Below are 22,059 nucleotides of genomic sequence, written 5' to 3'. Positions count from 1 at the left end.
GCGCTCTATCACAAGAACTGTTGATTGTATGAAAAAATGCATACAACCAAATTTGTAGAGAATTTTATACTCAACTTTTGTAATAACTTTAAACGTCATTTAGAGCAAAGAAAACAAGATATTTACAAAAAAAACTATTTTAGTGACCTTTGGCTACTGATTTTTGGTGACGCGTGCCCGAGATTTTATTTTAAGCCAAGTTATAAAATGCCAAAACAAAGATTTATACAAGTTTAAAGCTTATTATCTTCTATTCCGATGATAAATTTTAAGTTGACTGGGCTTTATTGGTTTTATTCAAATTTTATGACAATTTATTACATTTAAATAATTTTATTGCCTTACATTTTCATTAACTTAGGATTTATTAGCTATCGTGGCGCCCGACAAAGTACTTTTCAAGTACGACAAGCTTTTGAAGAATGGTAAATTATATACATTAAGAGAATTACAGTACTGTATAAACGTGAGAAAAGTCTATTCAGAACGATTATAAAACAAGAAAATATATTTTAAAGTATAGGAGGACCTAGGGAACTGTGTAAAGAATAAGATGAAGTGTTAAATAAATTAATACCAGGCCATGAAATGGACTTCCAAAAGGAATAAGACGCTATAAGGGTGGCGTTGGGAATTTGCGACTAAAAGAGCAAATAATGAAAGTAAGAGAAAAATAATTCAGAATCGGAAAACCAAACAATTATTAGACGAGACTATTAAGTAGATTGAAAAAAAGAAAATTATAATAAAATGATTAACAAGGCAGCAATTCAAAATGAACATGCAGAAGTGAGGAATCTAGTGAAGAAGAAGATTAGAACTGATCTAAAAAAATATGAAGAAATTATATTTACAACTGTAATGGAGGAAGGTTCAACAAAAAATGAAGAAAGACATTTCTAGTATAATGAAACTCTGAATTCAAAAGCTCAACGCCAGAGAGTATAATAACAGACGGAGAAAAAATACAATTGTACAACTGCTATGAAAAAGTTTATAAACGTTGATTGTCCGAAGCAACAATGCAATTTTTTTGAAAGGCTTCCTCAGGGCACTGCCAATCATCCTCTTCATAATATAAGTATGCAATTTTAAAATGATGGCAAAAATAGGTTGCTTTTTTCAATAAAAAAAAATGGATGTAATAATAGCAATTTTTAACATTTTAAAACTTCTAATTTAATTAAGAATTTGTAAAAATTTATATTATTTAATTTCAAATAATGTGAATGAGCGTTTCCACTCATTTTAAAAACATTGACCAATGCAGAGATTTGGACTTTATTTAATCTAAGCTGATTGTAAGTATGCATGAAATAAATGACTTTCATTGGCGACAGAGAAAAAATGGTTGCGCAACTCTTGTTCAAAATCCTTTCTTGATTGAGTCTCTTTCAACATATTCTTTAAAGATTCCTCGTTATTCTCTTTGGTGCAAACTTTGATCAGATTTACACAACTCAAGTTGAACGCAATAGCGGCCATGGCAATAGGCAAATAACCTACAAATTTGTTCTACATATTAACTTTTCGGAATGTAATTAATTTTAAATAAATTGATTAAAAGAAAATTTAGTCTTTCTTAAATACTGCGCAATTGAAAATTGATGTCAAATTCACCACTTAGGTGAAAAAAAAAGAAGCTGACTGTAGTAACCGTACATTTTGTTCATAAGATCGAAAACAGTACTACCTATACACCAACCAAGCTCCCCAGTTCGAATCCCGCGTATGTCTATATTTTATTAAATCAAGTATTATGATGTATTAAGTATTATAAATGACTGCATACGCGGGATTCGAACTGGGGGATCTCCCACTTACAAAGCCATGCTCTTGACCAGTAGACCAACACCCTGGCAAGAGATTCTTACCGTAATCATACGTTAAGAAATCTTGCATACGGAGTGCATTAAAATGATGTGATGATTGCTTTTATTTGATGATAAAACAAATTTATCCCGACTCACCCACAACCATTACATTACACTACATTTTTTAAAATCTTCAATTATTATTATTTTTGTTCTTTGTTTTTGTTATTTGCGTCTCAAATAACATTTTTAGCAGTCATATACATTTTTTGCAGTCATAGACATTTTTTGTAGTCAAAGCATCGGTGGTGAAAAATTTTAAAACTAGACCCAAAAAAATATTTTATTTAATGGGTTTTTCCGTATTTCCGCTTTCCTAAAAAGTTATTAGCGATTGTGGCATTTTAAATGGATCACTCTGTATATAAAACGATTAATGAAAACGCCGTTTTTGCCCGGCTTTGGTAAAGTTATTCTAAAAATCTTATTTATCTGTAAGAGTTACTGCAAGGGTAAACTCTAATTTTACTAAAAATATTGGGAATTTTTTCTGCATTAGAAAAAGAATAAAAAATTGTCTGTTATGTTAGGTTGTTATCGTTATTAATTACAGGCTAATACTGTTATCGTTAGTCGCTTTTCTGACGGTATTTATGTTATGAGTGACTATGTGTACACATACAGATATACAGAGCAACATACACATATGAACAGTTCCTATGATGTAACAGATCAAATACTTCACAGAACTGCAAAAATAAAAAATAAAATAAATAAATAAAAATATTAATATATAATAGACTTTAAATAACGTTGAATAACTTAAACGTAGAACTTACTATCCCCATTGATAATAGATGGTAACTATTTTAATGTACATATATACAAATGTTATCCAGAGCATCATCAATAAAATTGCAGCAGCAGTAAGATATCCAATATTGAGCTGAAAAGGTAAATAGAATTGCGAATAATCCAATAAATCAAGCATTTATTTATATAATTCTATTATTATGAGTAGAAAAGATTTACAATTCTCAGCATTTACTCATTAAAATAAGCAAAAAAGAAACTGGCCAAAGAAAATACATTTAAGCTTTTAAGCGAATAAGATCTTTATAAATAGATCTACTTGAAAAAAAGAAGAAAAGATGCATAATGTAAAAACATACTATTCACATATATTAAGGAAGAAATTAATAAATTAAAAATTAATATATGACATAAATATCTTATATACTCTGGAGACATTTATTTATTACTATCATCTTATTCTGGTGGAACAATATTCTATTGTTAACTGAATCTATCTTTTGAGTTAAAAACATAAAAGATTGAGTGCCAAAGAGTTTTTTTCAATAAGAATTATTACCTCTCTTACCCCTATGTATATTATGATACATTCAGGAGTAGTACTGGCAATTACCCAACATATCAGCATTATGTCTGAAAAAAGATTATTGTATGAGAAGTTACCTTAGTTCGTGATAGTTACACGAATTCTAAGTTAAAAAACTTCAGTTAAAAGTTATAGTTTAGTGAATCATATTTCAATTGGCAATGAATGTTTCTTCTTTTTAAGATTTTTCTAGATTGATTTTCTAACGTGAACTGTAGATTATATCAAAGCAAATAATTCAGGGAAAATAATTTTGTTATTGTTACTTCATAAAGTCGTTTTGGACAATCTGAGTCCATCTCCAACATAATACTCATTATGTATAAGTTAACACTCATTTAAAATTATGTTTTTTAATATTAAACCATTCAACTGACTGCCAGAGAATATTTTGACTATCCAAATCTACCATTTTAATGTAGTCAATTGAAGCTTTTTTTAACATTATGTTTCCTAATGTTTTTAGTAACAATGTAGTTCCTAAGACTTTATACTCAATCATTTTTTTTTTAATTCATTATAAAGAGGTGGGAAGATTCAGTGTTTGGTAAACATATTTTTTGAATCTCAGAAAAACAGTTCCAATAAATTTTACTTTACAAAACTGAGGAGTCTATCTGAGTGAAAAAAGTTTCTTTCAAAAAACAATAAGTTGATGCTTCTGGTAACATAAACGTTTACGTTTTGAATGTGGATTTCTAATGAAATACTAAGAAGTATCATATTTTTTTTTTTTTTTTTTGTCCTAGCTCTCCTAAATTGTAAATAGTCGATGTGCTTACACTTTGGAACAACTTTATATTATTTGCTTAGTTTCCGCTTGGATGATCACTTTAAACTTATAAGTCAATTAAAACTATTAAATACCATACCAGTTAATGAATAAATACCCAAATCCTCCAGAAGTAGGGTGAAACACGTTATATGAACCTGCATTCAAAAGTAATAAGTTTTGCATTATTAGTTTCTTAATCCTGGAAAAAAACTTTTAATGTTTTATGGCACGATAACAATATTTTGCAGAAGACAATTTTTCTTGAAGTTTTTTAGATATTTACAAGACTGAACAAAGCTTAATTGCTCTTTATAGGGAAGGGATTAGCTATGCGGTTAGCATACTGGACTCCCACGCGGAGGTCCCGGGTTCGAATCCAGCAGCTGACCCTTAGATTTTCTCTTCCTAGGAGCTTCTTACAGCTCACTGTCCGGTGATGGACAGTGTTGTCTGTAACGAGAGAACACTGTCCGGAGGCCGGCAGTGCACTGGAAAAAGCTCCGGGCGCTAATGACCTCAGCTGTTGATGCGCCAAAAAAAAAAAAAAAAAATTGCTCTTTATGGCAGTTCAGTTTATATGAATCATAACATGTTTTACAACTGTACAAAATACATCTCTAATTGATCATCTGATACTTTGAAAACTCAAACTATTTCTCAACTATTAATGTCACAGTTCATTTTGGACTTCCTTTATTAACTATAATATCCTTAATTATTATTTTATCAATTAAAACTATTAAATACCACACCAGTTAATGAATAAATACCCAAATCCTCCAGAAGCAGGGTGAAACACGTTGAATTTTATAAATATAAATATGTATATATGTTATATAATTATATATATACAATGTATGTATATAATTATATATATGCTTCTTTATTTTTAGCAGGGGGAGATGTACATTTATACATGCAGGCAGGAAAATTCTATCAGAAATATCCACCAAAACACTCTCCTCATCAGTGGGGCACTGGCCTAAAACCGTTAATGACATCATTTCAGACCAGTTCCTTAAAACGCCTGACAGGTTCTCTCCTGACATCTCCCTGGTCTGATCCAAGTTTCTTTAGCCGGAGAATCCCCTGCTGTTAATGCAGCAAACGATTCCATGTATCTTTCCCACCTTTCAACTGTTCGATGATAGAGCCAACCTTTCTCTCTCATAATCGGTGATTGTGGGTCTATCTATCCCTTACGAAGAATGTGTAACCCGCACCTTCCGGGCTTTAAAGTAGTTTAATGAAACCTCCATCCCCATTAGGTTGAGATACGACCTTAAAATACCAATGTCCTCTAAAGAACTTGGCAAGATTATAATAGTTGATCTCACCAGATTTCCTTGCAGCCTATGGTCTCATTCGTTTGGCGAGCCTCGCCGACTAGAATCCTCGTAATTCCCCGTTTATTTATTTGATTTTGGAAAATTTTGATTCTTTCATCCCGGAAACCATTGAAAATTTAGTGTTTTATCGTTAAAAATCAAATTTAACTCTAGTAAACTCTGAAAAAGATTTCTTAAAATATTACAAATCACTATTTTTTCATCAGTCAGTGTTTTCTTAACAATTCAATATCGTTGACATTACTTCGTTGTGAACATTCCTAGTCGACTGTGATAAATGTATATCTATATTTATGTATAAGCTAAGAAAAGTTAAGTTATAACAAATTTATAGAAATTCCATTAAGATGAAATACAAAATTTATCTATACTTGCCAATGTAAGCATTCCATAGTATACGCTAGTTATCATGGGATTTCTTAAACAAAAAATAAAAATATCTATCATTCCTACCACTAAATTTGAGCAAGCTAATCGTTATTTACTCTATTACAACATCAAAATGAAACAAGAATTATTAGTATCATCAATAAAAGACATGCTAAAGGTACATATGACGAGTTTATTATTATTATTTAGTAGAAATGGTAAGATATCACAGCTGTAGTGGAAAAGAAATACATTTAAGTTCTTTTTAAGATAGCATTTAGTATTTTGGGTCAACACTGACATAATATTGCTATTTTGACTTACCTATACTAGTTTTCTTATTGGGATTAAACGTTTTAAATAACGGGTTGTAAGTTTGTATTTTGTGATTTTCAGCTTTTAAATTAAATTCTTTTAAATTTCAGCTTTCCATCAGTGGACAATGAGCTGTAAGGAGCTCCTAGGAAGAGAAAATCTAAGGGCCAGCAGCTGAATTCATATCCGGGATCTCCGGGTGGCAATCCAATACTCTAAGTACAAAACTTCTCTTCAATTTCTTGTAGTACTTTTATTATTATTTAGTAAATGTGAGAATCTTTAGACAATGGTAAGAGAAAATGTGAGAATCTTTAGACAGTGGTAAGAGAAAATGTGAGAATCTTTAGACAGTGGTAAGAGAAAATGTGAGAATCTTTAGACAGAATTTCATTTTTAATTATAAAATTTCTGTATTTAACATTTATCGTCAAATTAGCCTTTGCAATTTAATCAAAAAGTGTGGTTTTAGATTTGCGAGTGGGGTGAGTCCCATACCAAGATAATTGTAAAAATTAACCTTTCCACACCCTTTCGGAATACCATCACATTTGATTTTGTTGAATTAAATTCAAGATTCCATGTATTACAGTAACTTATAAGCCTATTAATCATCATCTGCAGGACTTTTCGCTCAGGTGCTACCAAAACCAAATCATCAGCGTACATGAGACAGCGGACATTCACACCCCCTATCCTAATACCACCTTCAATGAAGTCGTAGAAATCATTTATAAATAAAGAAAAAAGACTAGGAGAGAGTAAACATCCCTGCCTCAACCCCACCGACGTAACAAACGTTTCCGATAGTCCTTTACTGGTCCAAACAATTGATTCCGTGTTTTTATATAAAGCCTGAAGGGCATTTATAAATTCATTTGACATACCTAATGTAAAAAGTTTATAAAATAATGAGTTTCTATCCGGCGAATCAAAGGTAGCCTTCAAATCAATGAAACAGCAGCATTTTTTGTCGTTTTTTACGAGTTTGTAGTTTAATTAATCAAAGAAAATTAAAGATATGGTCCACAGTAGAATATCCAATCCGAAACCCCGCCTAAAATGTATTTTAAACATTATTTTCCTCCATCCACAGTTGCAATGTCAACAATAGCAAACCAGAAAATAACTTGGCAATATAATCCATAAAAGATATTCTTCTGTAATTACTTACAATGTTGGTTGCCCCTGTTTTGAACTGCATGATAATAAGACTAGAAGGGAAATTGTCATAAAGAATGATCGATTACAAAAAACTAAATATTGAAAAATTAAATATACTATATGCCCAAATTCAAATAGTCCCTGTGGTGTACGCTGACTGCTTTTGACTTATTATATGCTACTTATGTAAATAATTATATTAGATTACACGTGATTAATTCTTTATGTTTGTGCTTAGCTCTAATGATGGGCTATCGTAACCGAAACGTTGGAAAAGAAATATAAAAAATGTATATAAAAAGCTGTGTTTGAAGCTATATTCTTTATTTTATTTCAGGAATACTACAATATTTTTTATTTAAACCATTACCTTTAGTGGTAAATTAATTTAACTGGGAAATGGGCACTCTTCTTCGGCTAGGCCTTCCTTCTACCATTATGACGCCTGGCAGATTACTACCAATAATAATAGCATTTAGCACCATAGCCGACAAAGCGATTGGCATGAAAGCTGCAGTATGATTATTCTATTAATATTTATTAAGATAATTAATTCTATTTTTATTGCATTTTTCTGATAGTTTTTTAATTTGTACTTACCCATGTGTAGTGTAGCTAGAACGAAAGACATCATATATTTAGCCGATCTAATGTAAATATAAAATAAATTGTTAATATAATTTTTTACCATGAATAAACTTCGAAAATCAATTGAATAGTTAAACCTACTTTCCCCACAAATGTTTGAAGGAAGTTAATTTAATGTACAAATAAGCAAAAACTATCCACAGTTGCAGCAAAAGAAATATAGCGGCGATAAGAAATCCAAGTTTTACCTGTAAAATTAATAAAGTATTAATAAACAATAAATATGATGCTGGCTAATTTAAAATCTATTTTAAAAAGAGGAGTACATATTGTCCCGGTGAGAATGAAAGTGGCGTAAGTCCATTTTGCATTGAAATCAAGGTAACGACAGCTTTCTATTCTACAACAACTGTTTTGTTTAATGCAGTAAGTTCTTAATGCACTTATTGGCCATCAGGAGAAGCACAAGTTTTAGTACTTAATCAAAAGCTCATACTGTTGAGAATGACAGTGGCGTAAGTCCACCAGATTGTTTGTTTCTTTATGACTGTTCTTCGTGAAGTTTATTGTCGTGTGGTGTTAATTAGTGAATTGTTATATGGTTTTAGTTAACTAAAAATAAGCCTTAGTTTTGATTTATTAGTTAAATTTTAATTTAGATTTTTTTTTTTTTTACTTCATTTACTTTCACAACTACACAATATATTTCTGCAATAAGTGAAGCTGATACATACAACATGATAGTAGATAAGTACATAAATAGCATGAGGGGAAAATTCACCTATTCCCAAAGAGGAGTTCACTGTTGTGCCCTGGCACTTACTTCATTTAGAAGATCGCGTGGTCACCTGCACTTCAACCGTCTTGGAGTATTTCCATGCAATGCAGTAAGTTGGGATACTACAGGATTAGGATGTGAGGGGATTGATGTGTGGAATTTAATATAACGGGATCTTACAGCTTTTGAAACATAAGGAACAAGGAAATCTCGGTGCAAGGTAGAGTTAGAGAAATAGTAAGGAGCATTACGATTCGTCGGAGTGTTTTTGACTGGAAGGATTGGATTTTGTAGATATTGGAAGCTTTGGCTGAGCCCCAAAGTTCCATTCCGCAAGTCCAGGCAGGTTTCAGCATCATTGTGTAGATAAGTTTTTATTCTGTAGAGAGAGTTTAGATCGCTTGTCGAGAAGTCTAGAGAGAAGTTTGAATCGTCTGTTCAGTTTATTGGGAGAGAGAGATGACTGTTGATTGAAGAGAATTGGTAGGATTAGTTGAGATCAGTTAGTGTTGAAGACAGTTTTTTATTAGAATTGCAGTGCCCATAGGCAGTAACATCAGGGTGATCAGTTCTGTGGATAGTATAGTCGGTTATGTTGAAATAATATCTGCTAGTAAAATGAGTCTTTGAAATAAGATCTGTTAGTAAAATGAGTCTCAGTGATGCTGATGAGTCTTCTGCAATTTGAAATAAAACCCTTATCATTGGTTTTAAAATGCCGTTGTGTTTAATCTTACGCCAGATATGTTGAGAATGACAATGAAGTAAGTCACATTTTTGCATTTTCCAAAATAATTTAAAATCCCATTACATTCTAATATGCACCAAAAAATTTGATTCTATGTAATAATAATAAAAACAAAAATAATAAAGCTATTTTTATTATCTGCATTTTTTTTACAGAGCAAATCACAAAACTCGTTTTATCTCAAAACTGCTCAAAATGGACTTAGGCCACTTCCATTCTCACCGGTTGTTCATTTTAAGATGGCTCAAATGCATTTTATGCTTAAACGGTTGATCTAAGCAAAAAAAGGCAAAGGCAAAATTTGTTGCCTGTCGCTTCTAGAATCAGAATATGATACTTGATTTTAGATTCCTGCCCGTGTACGCGGCAGACGCGCGTCTAAAATTAAGGGTTCGGATGACTCCCATTTTCATATACACAGTTTTAAAGAGTATAAAAAGGAAACCACAATTCGATATCTTTAAAATTAAAGGTGCTAGGCCATTTCAAAATCTGATATCAATTTTTTAACTTGTTATCAAAGAGAAAGAAGAGCACGCGATAGGTCATTTTTATGTATTTTTTTCATCCCCTTTCTACTGAAAATATTGCCAAGACAGTAAAGCAAGTATTTTTCTTAATATCGGGAAATTAGTATGCAATAATCAAATGTTAAGAGTTTTAAATGTTCACAAGCATAGAAAAAGAGTGCTAAAAAAATAATATTATATTTATTTAATGATTTAATATTTATTTATTTAATAATTTTAGCCAGAGGAGGCATCTTTGAAGGCAAAAGCTGGTAAAGTGCATTACTTGATAAATTAAGGAATAAGCTTGAACCTTTAAATGCGAGATATTGAACATTTAAATATGTGGCTGGAGGTTTCCAATATTTTTGGTAATTAAACGCAACTCTCCCAAAGTTACCAAAAAAGCCTGCTTGTACACTTTAAACCTGCTTGTTTGTAACAGAAATAAAATCACTTTTTAGGCATTTTTATCTACACGCATATAAGGTTTTTTCGAAATCAATAAAAAATAAAAGAGGAATACTGTGATATTCTTATGCTTTTCGAAGTAAACTGCGAATTACTAGAATTGCTTAAAAACATATAAATTGATTTATGTTTAAAACATTTTTACTGGAAACTTCGAATAAGAATACTTTAGTGGTATGGGTTGGGAGTTAGATTCCTTCCAAAGTGCAATTTTTCTATATTGTACGGTACTATCTCTTCTGTGCTATTAATGGGGGTTAAATGCACTTTTGTTATCCAGTTTAGCAACAGAAGCTGTAAGTGTTCACACTAGATCTTTGTGTTATGAGGTCGACTTGTATTTTTATTTTGTTTATGTTTTTTCTTATTTTTACTTACTGTCCTTCTTAGAGAAGGAGAGATAACAGAATTTAGGGCAGGACAACTAGCAAAATATTTAAATTAAGCAACTGTTATCTGACAGAAGTTTAAACTTAGACCTTAACTGGAGTGTTAAATTTGCAATTTTTTCCTATTCCCACTGATGGTAGGAAGATGTGAGATTATATATATATATATTATATAAAATATGATTCTCTTTAAGCATATAAAATCAATTTCATTAATTTATTCAGAAAATGTATTGAATTTCAGATTCATTATATAGATTGCGCGATTTCTTTGAGGTACATTTTCATAGAAAATAGTAATATTAAATATTTTTTAAATATAGGAAACTTTGTACCTTGTTCATTCCAATATAAATTAGAGCACATTCGGGAAGTATGGTCACCACTATCCATCCCAGTAGAGCAAGATCTGGAAACAGTGATTTATTGACATAATCTTGTAAATAAAGGTGAGGGTAGATTCACTGGAAGTCTGTTTACTAGCAGCATCTGATTGAAAGTCTAATGGTCGTCAGCCTAATAAACCATCACTAGTGAATCATATTATTAAATGTTTTCTTCTTTTTTTTCTACGGAAAAAAATCTATTCATCCATTTTGAAACTGATAAAGTAGAAAAGATTGCGAACAGATTCGGAAAGAAGGCGTTTCAAGCTATTGGTAAACGTAGATAAAATAGTTTTAGAAGTCAAAGGAATGGTCAAGATTCTTGTTCATGCTCTCATGAGCATGTTTTATAAATGTAGTACAGAGAGTTTTATGGTTTAAAATGTCCATGTGTCTTAAACGTAGGAGTAGTTTTGATTCGCCTGTGTAGCAGGAGACAACTCCTTACTACAAAGTAAGGAGTAGCGCAGGAAATCGGAGACAGAATTAGTTTTGTTAACGATGTCAACAGGGTCCATGAGAGCCTGAGGTTTTAGAATGAAAAAACGGATTGAAGGTTGGGAATGCAGGTTATTCAGGAACGATTAATTTTTTAAGATAGAGAGTCCCAGTTGGTGAGAGTGCGGAAAATAGGAGGAGAGAGTTGAGTGGGAGGTACTTGTTGAAAGTTTTATGTATGAGATGATAGAGGTTATGGTTTTTAGGAGAGGTGATAAGAGTTGAGATACGATGATGGTCACAATAGAATGGGTGTTTTGTAGTGTAGGACAAGGCAAAATGGAACAGAATGAAACAAAATGCGATTTAACAGAGGTGTGGTAAGAGAAATGGTAAAGTTAAGGGTGAAAATTCAGTTAACAGATCAAAACAAAGAAGATCATTAAGTTAACTAGTATTAGTAATTAATTTGTGCCAGTTTAAATTGTATAATATGTTGTAAATAATAAAATAAAACAACAGTCTCTTTATTAAGCAAAGGCTTTCCTCTTTCTCGAATCTCAATAAAGCTTATGACTATTGACATTATTATAGTTGTTTAAACGGTGGCAAAAATCATACAATAATTTGAAAGTTAACTTATTTGTTAAATGAATACTCGTACTATATAAATATTATATGATAACTCACCAACCCATGTATTAGATTTTAAGTCCTCCAGCATCAGGAAGTAAGAAGCTGAATGTGCCTGTGATAAAATAAAATTCAAAAGTTTGAAAGTAAATACAGTTAAGCGAATTTCTTAATGTGTGGCAGAATGTGGAGGGTGTGTAATACGTAAATTGAATTTAAAAAAGACGTGTCAAACGCTGATAAAAGATGGACTTGTGAAAAAGTTCGAGTGAAATTGTTTTTATGGAAGAACTCAACAAACTGGTGCCATTAACATGAGAATAAGTCATGAGAGAGCCTTGATTAATTGGCATAATATTAGGGAAACTGAGTTGAATCGGACCTCGGGTAAGTGTTAATAATTGTCGATTTAGAGGGAGTTTTAGGATCATTATTGGTGGGGAGTTGTACACAAGGTGCAGGGCGGAAGACGACTATGTTAGGTATGGAGCCCCGGCTAAAGGATTTCAATTGGTGTTTGTCAGTGAAGCGAAAGGAACTTTTTGAAGAGAAAAGAAAATTTAAATACCCGGGTGCAGTGTAAGCAGAATGGCTACTAGGAGTAGGAAATTACTCATAAGAAAGGAAGAGTTCGGTGTGTCAGGTAATGTTTGGGACGCATAATGTAGTGAATTTGCGAGGTTTGCAATTGGCAACAAAATCGGGTACTCTTGTATTTTGAGAGATATTGATAAAAAAGATATTTATTTGATGTCAGGCTATTTTTTTTTCGACGTTAATACTATGTCAAGGTAAATTTGTGTATTTTTGTCTGGTGGAATATAATTTTAAAATTATTCTGAAGCAACTTGTTAGTAACAAAATCGAGGAAGGTACTGATTATTTCCTAATATACTATTCATAATTTTTTTTTTGAATACGTCTTTAAATTTGAATCATATGGTGGCAATCCAAAAAATCTAATGATAACAAAATCGGGGGATACAGTTTGGCATTATAGTTTCGAATCTATCGCCTACATCCAAAATTAAATTAGACCACTGGATAGCTAAAGGATCAAAGAATTCATTACGATAAGCGAGGACTGTGACACATCGCGCGCGGTGGAGGGGGAAGCGCCGCCATTTTGAGATAATTTTGCTGCGTATCGAGATTTGCAATTAGTATAACTTTTGACTCGGAGGAGCTAGGATGTTCGTTTAAGTTTTAATCGTCAGCTGTCGTCACAATCTATCGATTGTATATAAAAGATTAGTGTAAAATCGTGACAGTGAATAAAATAAAGTTGTTAGAATAAAAAAATATTATCAAAAATATATAATGTCGGCCTTTACGCGTCGAAAAGCCAAAACCAAATACAGTGATCGTATACGGTTGGAAAGGGCTTCTCAAGAACAATCGAATGGTAATAATAAAACACCATATGACCGAGTCAAGCTGTGCCGGGAACGTAAAAGAATGATTGCGGCCGAGCGGATCAACGATGGTGTCAGTACATCTGCAGCTAGGGCGGTGCAAGTGGATGATGAAATCGCTTCTACATCGACAACGGACTTTATAGGCATAGATTGTGTTTGATCGTCGATTTGTTTCCTTGATCAAAAATCATGATATTGATGCTATGGGATCCTAAATACATAAATAAAAATATTTTATATAAAAAATATAACCCGTTTCGTAAACGTATTCACGTACAACACACGGCCATGTCCATGACACAGCCACACGTTAACGGCGGGGCTAGCTTATATTAAGTTGCCTTTAAGTATTAAAAGAGACTCCACCACTTTAATTGCGAATTCTTGCAAAACGACTTTTTGTCAACAAATTTGGCGCAAAATTTTTCATCAGGTCCGATTTTGGGTCGATAGATTTATTCGGTCGAGTCTCGGCGAACGTCTGCACATGTGTTTTCCTTGTGTTTATTGTAGAATCATAAAATCACCTGTCTAATATGTGTAATGATGTATAGTTTTATTTTTGTCAAGTAGAATCATGTACAAATGATTAGCGGAAATGGACTCTCCGTTACAACCAAAATAAAAATATGGAAAATTTAATGTAGTTTTCAAACTTAATGTTGGAACTAAAAGTAATGACTTACCAGTGATAACATCCCATAGTAAATGCAAGTTATCAAGGGAGTTCTAAAACAATATTCCATGAATTGCACCATTTTATTTGTAATAATAACATTAAGTTCATTGAGTTGAATCTGTTTAGTTAGTCATAATAAAATTTTTACAGATAGCATAGTGATGAGAAAATCATATGGCGGCAGTTCCGTACACATGTTGAACAAATAATTTTATTTATTTATTTTTATTTATTTAAAGAAAACAAGTTTAAAGAATGAAAGTAAACAAAATAATGATAAATCTATATATATATATATATATATATATATATATATAAAACTAACCTCAATGACAAAAGCCAAAATTTAAGATATCTTGCTGTATTATTCATAAAGGATATGGGAATGAAAATAAATATATCAGACCGTAATGAGACGTAAATACGTACTTAAAAAGTAATGGAAGATAGGTATCCTCAATAAGAGAGTTCGCTAAATCTATCATTCTATAAAGTAGGCCTGTTTTAAGAGTTTTTGGATTATAGAAAAGTGAAAAGAAGCATCGCTTTGTAAACGGTGTTGCTGTTCCTGAGTGAAAAAAGAATCGAGGAGACGATAAGTTGTTACAAAAAATGTAGTTTAAAACTGTCGGATTAGACTATTCTTCTGTATGTTATCGCCTAGAAATAAATGAAAATTTATTACAGAACTTTAAAATGTTTTAATTTGTATTAAATCAACACGGTTTTACATAACCAGAACAAGGCGCCACGGTAGCCGAGCGGGTTAAGAGGCGAGACCTGCAAAGCTAATATGCATTGTGGTACTGGGTTCGATTCCCGGTCTTGGCCTTGGATTTTTATTTATTATTATTGTCTTTATTTTATATATGTACAAACTGAAACTACAACTTTTTACAAAGAAAGATAAACTATAAAAACTGGCTAGAGGGATGGCTTTGGATTTTATTTAATGGTTAAATGAGAAATAGTAAAGTACGTTTGCTATTCGCCTCCGTCCACGACACCTAGTAAATGGTAGTTGGACGTTAAGCCCCGCCTAAAAAAATAGGCGATTACTTTACTTTACTTTAACCAGAACAAAATTTTAAGGAACACAAAGTTCATCACACAGTCTATTCTCAAAATCAATCTCTTTGTCTTACAATAAAATTTGCCGTTAGGAATTATATGATTTAAATCGATTCATAAATTTATCACTTATCAGAATTTGAGTCAATAAACATGTAAGTTGAGGAAGTAAGAAGTAAAAATTTTTATTTATCAAAAAAATACTAGGAAATTTAAAATATACAAATTAAAGACACAATAAAGTCAACAACCTTAGGCTTAGTGGAGTCCATCAGTGGAGTCTATTCTAAGTATTATTTTTAACAAAAAAATTGAACTTTAATTTGGTTAATGAAAAAATAACTAATAAAATTAATCAACTTTGTCTTTCTATTTTGCTAAATATTTGTTGCTGATTATTTAATGAACAATTACACAAAAAGTTAAATGAAAAGGTCTTTTTTAAAGGAAATTTAATCTAACACCTTCATTCTTCAGATGAATGCCATCCTACAAAAGTTAATGAGGGCATCTCAATCTCCTCTGTTAATATAATCCGCAGCATCGCTTCCTGAAAGAATAGGATCCTTTCTTCATTTAAAAAGAACCCTTTGCAATATTTTTTCCCAAGAATTCTATTTAAATAAACTATTTAAATTTCTCGTTTAGGAAGAAAATAAAAACCTCACTGACACACCATTTCTGGCACTTTTCTAATTAATGAAATGTTTAAGATATAATTTTGTGGAAAACAAATATTTATAGAAAAAAGTATTCAATCGAAGTGAATTAGTGGAGTTTTAATATATTGTGCTTTTTCCACCTTCTTTATTTTCACCCATTTCTTTTTCAAGGAGCTAATAAATATTTAAAGGCATTTGAGTTGATACTGCCGGTTGGTGGGTTGGATGAAATGAATAAGGGGTAAATGTATTTACCAAGGAGGCCCAAAAGAGTGCCTTCAAACAGTCAACAGAGTGGAGAGCCGCCCAGATGGACTTCTCGTGTAGCATGGCAACACTTAAATAACACAAGAAACAGATGAACAACTTAAAAGGATTTTTTTTTTCTTTTCCATTTGGTTTGTTATCTTTAACGCCATTATTCTTGTTTCTATTAAATTTTCCTAAGACTTTATAGGTAATAATAGCTTTTATTTTGAATAGCAAGTTCTGAATCTTCAATTGAAAATTGTATTACATTATTCCAAGAATGGTTTACATACTCAGATCACAGTTTAACTGGCTAGCTATAAACTAGTTACAATCTTAAATGTAAAAAATTTTCTGTTCAGAAATCCAAGTTTACTGCAAATCCGTACTTGTAGCGTAGAGAGATTATTTTATCAGCGAAAAATACTGACTACAGTCAGGATTATTCTAAATTTTATCGATTAAAACGACTCCTAACAATCTCTTCAGAATATCAAATTTGATGCGTCGCGGCCATAATATTCGTTTCATGAGAACATGTCGAGAAATAACGGACGCAGATGAACTCTAAAATACTTCAATTTAGCAGTGAATTCATTTTTTCAATTTCCTAGCAGAACTGTGTCCTTTTTTGTGTGTACGAAAAAACATTTTATTAAAGTATCCGTTAAATGTTTGTTTTCAAATAAGCCATGGTATCTGTCATACACAAATTATGTGACAATTCACTAAAAACTAATTTTCATTTTCTAACTGATTATTACTCACAATTGTAAGAGAGAAGGAAGGCACTCTAATAGCGAAAAAATAGATCCAGAAATCTAAATTTTTATTACATTAATCTTGTAAAATATTTTAATCCAATACTCTTTAGTAGAATCATACCTTAATAGAAACAATTTCTAAGTTACTTTTCAACTTCTACTACAATTTTATTCACTTAAAAAAGAGGTGTTCTTCTTGGTTATTGTATATAACGTAAAAAGAAAACATCGCCTCTTATAAATGGTCAACATCTAAAAGAAAGAAATAAAAGTAGATCTCTAAGAAAATGGTGAGCGAATGTTTGATAGTAAGAAAGGATAGGTTGGTTGAGAATGCAATTCTAGAAAGAACATAGATCCACCATCAAACAGAGTATGGTCGAGAAATGGTAGTCATAGCAAGGAAAAGTAGAATATCTGAGGCTATGAGGAAACGCTGGTGGATGTTTTATGTATGAAGGGGCTGACCACTGTTTATACAATGTGGTCGAGGGGTCTGCAAAGCGTCGCTCCTTGATATTGCTACTGATCTCAATTACCTAGAGATACTGTATACACACACACACACACACACACACACACACTGCTCTCTGAAATACTTCCTTTGATTTACTAGAAAGCTTACTCTTTGCCCACCAACCCTGCATATACCTAATTCATCAACAACCACCAACTCTGCCACCTCTTCAGAATCTGAAATGGAATGCACATGAATATGCAATATTAATATAAAGTCCAAAATATCGTCTTAAATTACAGTAAGCCCAATTTAAATAATTTTTTTAATTAATTTAATTTATTACCAGATCAACATTACAAGATTTTGTTGTTCTAAATTGGTAGTTGGGTGTTAATCTCCGCTTAAAAAAATTGCCAATTACTTTACTTTCGTTTCGTTAAAAGATGTTCAACATTTTAGTTTTAAGAATAACACAAAAATCGATAGAGAAGCTAAGCTTTTACTAACCAATAGCTTTTATTTTAATAACATCCGTGACTTATTATCTGTTTCACTATAAAAAGGAAAAAAAATTATAATAAATATATAAATGTTTGGAAAGGTAAGAAAAATCTTACCTCTCATCTTCAACCAAACTCCTATATCAACTGTGGACAAAGTACGCTACCTTGGATTACTCCTAGACAAACGGTTGACATGGAATCCCCCATACTAGACTGAAAAGACTAGAAACTAACCAAAGCTACAAACTTCTCGCCAGACTAGTTGACAAACGTTAGAAACTTAACATTACAAACAAAAGGCTCTGATACCTTCTGTTACTGCGACCTATTTGGTCATAAGGCATCGAAGTATGGGGATCAACTAAACGTTCCAACTCACTACGCCTCCAGACTTTACAATCAAAAATACTTCGAAAACTACTTAACGCTCCATTCTACATTTCTAATCTCACCATTCATAATGATCTCAAAATCCCTTTCATTAAAGATCTTGCTCAAACTCGTTTTCTCAAATTTCTTTCCTCTACAGCAGCTCATCATAACCCTCTAATAGAACACCTATCTTCTGCAATACCTGGTGATCTTCCGAGAAGATTGAAGAGAAGATGGCCTCGCGATCATAAGAGCAGACTAACGTATGTCCACGATAATCGAGTGACACTACTGGGTGCCATCTCCACTCGTATACCCTGATATGTTTTTTTATCATGTACCACATTTGCTTGTTGCAACAGTTGTAAATGTCAATAAAAGATTAAGAAATAGTTTACAACTAAAAAATAAGTATATACCCCAATTGTCTTATAACTTGCGAGATTCCAGTCGAACTTGCTATGTCCTATTTTACATTTCCTGCCCCACTAACTTGGGATAGATTGACGTGATCATTTCTAAATTTGTTACGGAAGTATTCCGGAATAGTTGGCATCTTTGGGCCCTGGTGCAGTTGGCTAATATGGAAGAACCATTGTGCGTTCACTGCTATTATTTAGACCTTACTTTGGAACGCACTTCACCTCCACAGGTGAGTAAAGCTTGAAAATAAGTACATGAGGGTTTTTCCATTGATGATTGGGACAGAACAAGTCTCGCATGGGTTTCTGTCGATGATGTAAATAGATAAAGATTATTCAAAGATCTAAAGTGAGAGAATGACTTGTTTAATCAAATGTATTAATGTGTAGGGGGAAAAATCAAATAAAAACTTGATCGAATATGACGCGTTTCCCATCACAGTTATGGAAATAGTTTAGAAATAACACAGTTATTATATGCATATAAATAGTAGATAAAAATGCGAAAGAAAATAGCGAAAAACTGAAAAATCTATTCAGGAACTTATAATTTCCAGGTGGCTGATCTTGCTCTGAATTGCAGGAGCCCAGTTTTTGAGTGATGCTTATATCACTCCCCATTCCACTCGAACCAATCAATAAAAACAAAATTTTCTGCCCCTAGAGGACAGAAAATCTGTGAAAAAGTGCATTACTTGTTTTTATAAAATTGAGAGAAAGCAAATAGAAAAATATTTCTCCATTGTCTTGAACACAACGTTTAAATTAACTATCTATTTGCTGCAAAGCTACTATTGAGCATAACTGAAGTTACTAAAATAAGGGATAAATAAATAATTTTCAGAAATTTTTGTTTAGCGAGATTGTTTTCATCTCAAATCTGTGTGCAAACTTACAGACTCATTCGCCAAAATATTAAGTTTCTATTGACAGAAACGGTTAAAAACGTTTCATCTCTTTACTAATAGGGATTCTTTCTTTTAAAACTATCAAATCTCAACTGCATTTAATACTATTTTATACATTTAAAGAAAGCCAATCAATGAGAACGACGTTTATTGCAATAAAAGATAGCTCTTTTTTTGTTGTAAGTTAGATTTGCCAGTTATGAAACGAAATAGAGCTTCTTTTAAAAATCCTAGGAAATGTAGTTTTAGAAGGAAGAAATGTTAAATGTCCCTGAGTAGAATGGATGACAACATAGTTCGTGATTAACCATAAAATCCATCCAAACGTTCATTAATCCATCAATATCAAAGTCCATTAACACATTATAACAAGAAGCTCACATCATTTAATTCCAAATACCTCTTTTACTAATAGGTAGTTTTGAGATCTTGTTAAATGTTTTGTAATCTCACCCGAAAAATAAATACCCTCTTGAGACACCGATTATTTGTCACCTAATATTTGTAATCTATTGTCTTTAATATTGATATATTTGGGTAAATGACTGTAGCAGACACTTTTCTAACACTATTATCAACGGTTACACCAGTACAAATACAAATATATGATTGGTATTATTGGTATTGGCTGTAGCCCGAAGTCTTCTTAAATAGTAGTACAGTGAGCAAGACAATTTCAAAGAGGCGCTGAAGTAAAGTCATAGACAACTACGAGAGAACGAGTAATTTGATTGGTTGTTAGGCGAATCAAAAGTGGCATCGCTTTACTATCTATTAAAGAATGTTAATTGTTACAATTCAAACTAAATTTTAAAATTTAATTAGTTGTCTTACTATTGCTATTTGTTGGCAACAAAAACGCTTCCATAACTTGTCTCCAATGTATGTATGCAATTTAATAATTTTACAACGGAAGTTTTTGTCGTAGAAAAAAATTTTGAGATAGAAATGTCTATCGGTAGTAAAAATATATTGAATTGTTTGCTTTCGCTGTAATAAGTGAACATATTTGTCTAAACGCTGTTTCCATATGGAACTGGTGACTTTATTACATAAAACAGACTCCTTTTAGTGAGTCCTGTCCGGCGCCGATCTTCTCAATTCCATCGTCGCCTTTGCTTTCCAAGATCTCGTTTGACCATACTACCGTCCCCAGCGAGTAGAACAACCAAGCCCTATCTAATCTAGTCAGACCTCTTCAATTGACCCTGGATGACCAATCCCAAGAGACCCACTATCGCCACCCTTAATTCTACACTATCAGCCAGCACTCTAACCCTCAATATCCAGTTAAACTACCCTCCTTATACATTTTATGCTACCAATTCCCTCTCTTCTCCCTTTTTTGGATCCCTTTGTCTTCTGACTTTATATTCAATTTCTACGGGTCGGACCACAATTGGTATCCACATTTAAGCTTCAAACTAAGTCCATCTAAAATCAAATTTGCATACTGTGCTAGTAGATGTTGTTGTTATCTGTAGCAGCAACATTAGACTGCTGGTAAGTAAAAAAAACAACCTGTCCACAAATTTAAATTAAACAAAAAGTTCTGGCAAATAATTTCTCTCCATTTATCAGCAACTGGATTCTGAAACTGCGATTTTCCTTTTATTTTTTCAACTTTTGTTTAATAATTATCTAGAAAGAATATTTTTTGTTAAGTGATGCGGTCCTCATTGCCTACTGCATCGATTGTATTGGACAAGGTAAGATTGGGGAGCAGCAATCAGGGATCCCTTGTTTCCCAACGGCTTTTCTCCCTTCGTCTCAGCAAACATCTTAAAATGTTCTGAGATTCTTTTGCTCACCACTCAGGCAGAAGAGAATTTGGAGCTCACCTTCCAAGTGCAGCTGCAGACGTGAAGATACAAATAAGATTTTACCTCAAAACCTTCTTTATGGAGGTCCCAGTTGCTGATAAAATTAGTGAAATCAGTGAGATAGGAGTTTATGATTAGATAGTGTTCCGAAGAATAAGTTCCTTCAAGTAGCCTTTTAGAGCCGCTTCGGACAGACTTTGGTCACGTCGATATGCATTCTGCAGTAATATTGTTTTGCTACTGGTGTAGAGAAATCCACTACTTGTGGCACTGTAAAATAAAAGTTCATCGTTGTCAAGAACGAACTAAATATGAAATGAACCAGGACGATTTCGCAATTTCAATTTAATGGATTTCTTTTACTTTTTATTGTGAAGCGAAAGATATTTCCATTTGCGGTGAGGAGGTTAAAGTATGAAAATGAATGGAAAAAGCCATCCGAAGTAGCCGTTTGTCCGAAATGCTGATGATCTATCATTATCATTACCAACAGTTACTGTTTATAATAGAGACAACTCGCGCCCAATCTTCTTTCTCTTAGTTTGTCTGTCTGTTTTAGCATTTCTCTTTCTAACCATCTAGCATCAGACAAACTGACTGATA

General features: G+C 32.3%; 2 protein-coding genes across 7 annotated transcripts; both read right to left on the bottom strand.

Moving 5' to 3' along the window:
- Positions 1-1,154: 1,154 nt before the first annotated feature.
- Positions 1,155-5,909, bottom strand: LOC141458168 (uncharacterized). 6 transcript variants are annotated; one of them, XM_074135823.1, is made up of 6 exons: positions 5,713-5,909; positions 4,086-4,143; positions 3,187-3,260; positions 2,654-2,760; positions 2,426-2,563; positions 1,155-1,502 (listed from the first exon to the last, which is right to left on the bottom strand). In XM_074135823.1, the coding sequence occupies exons 1-6, from the start codon at positions 5,782-5,784 to the stop codon at positions 1,421-1,423; spliced, it is 531 nt and encodes a 176-aa protein (XP_073991924.1). In that variant the 5' UTR covers positions 5,785-5,909; the 3' UTR covers positions 1,155-1,420. The 6 variants fall into 6 exon arrangements, with proteins under 6 accessions (XP_073991924.1, XP_073991943.1, XP_073991933.1 ...); XM_074135842.1 differs by having other exon boundaries at positions 2,517-2,563; positions 4,104-4,187; positions 5,713-5,906; XM_074135832.1 differs by having other exon boundaries at positions 2,517-2,563; positions 4,086-4,187; positions 5,713-5,905.
- Positions 5,910-7,492: 1,583 nt separating this feature from the next.
- Positions 7,493-14,419, bottom strand: LOC141458187 (uncharacterized). Its single transcript, XM_074135867.1, has 6 exons — positions 14,230-14,419; positions 12,183-12,240; positions 11,004-11,077; positions 7,915-8,021; positions 7,786-7,832; positions 7,493-7,696 (listed from the first exon to the last, which is right to left on the bottom strand). The coding sequence occupies exons 1-6, from the start codon at positions 14,299-14,301 to the stop codon at positions 7,569-7,571; spliced, it is 486 nt and encodes a 161-aa protein (XP_073991968.1). The 5' UTR covers positions 14,302-14,419; the 3' UTR covers positions 7,493-7,568.
- Positions 14,420-22,059: the final 7,640 nt, after the last annotated feature.

Source organism: Rhodnius prolixus, unplaced genomic scaffold (assembly GCF_049639745.1).
Source record: "Rhodnius prolixus isolate KJV_2025 unplaced genomic scaffold, Rpr scaffold_1, whole genome shotgun sequence".
Taxonomy (NCBI): Eukaryota; Metazoa; Arthropoda; class Insecta; order Hemiptera; family Reduviidae; genus Rhodnius; species Rhodnius prolixus.
This window is presented reverse-complemented; position numbering and strand designations above follow the sequence as displayed.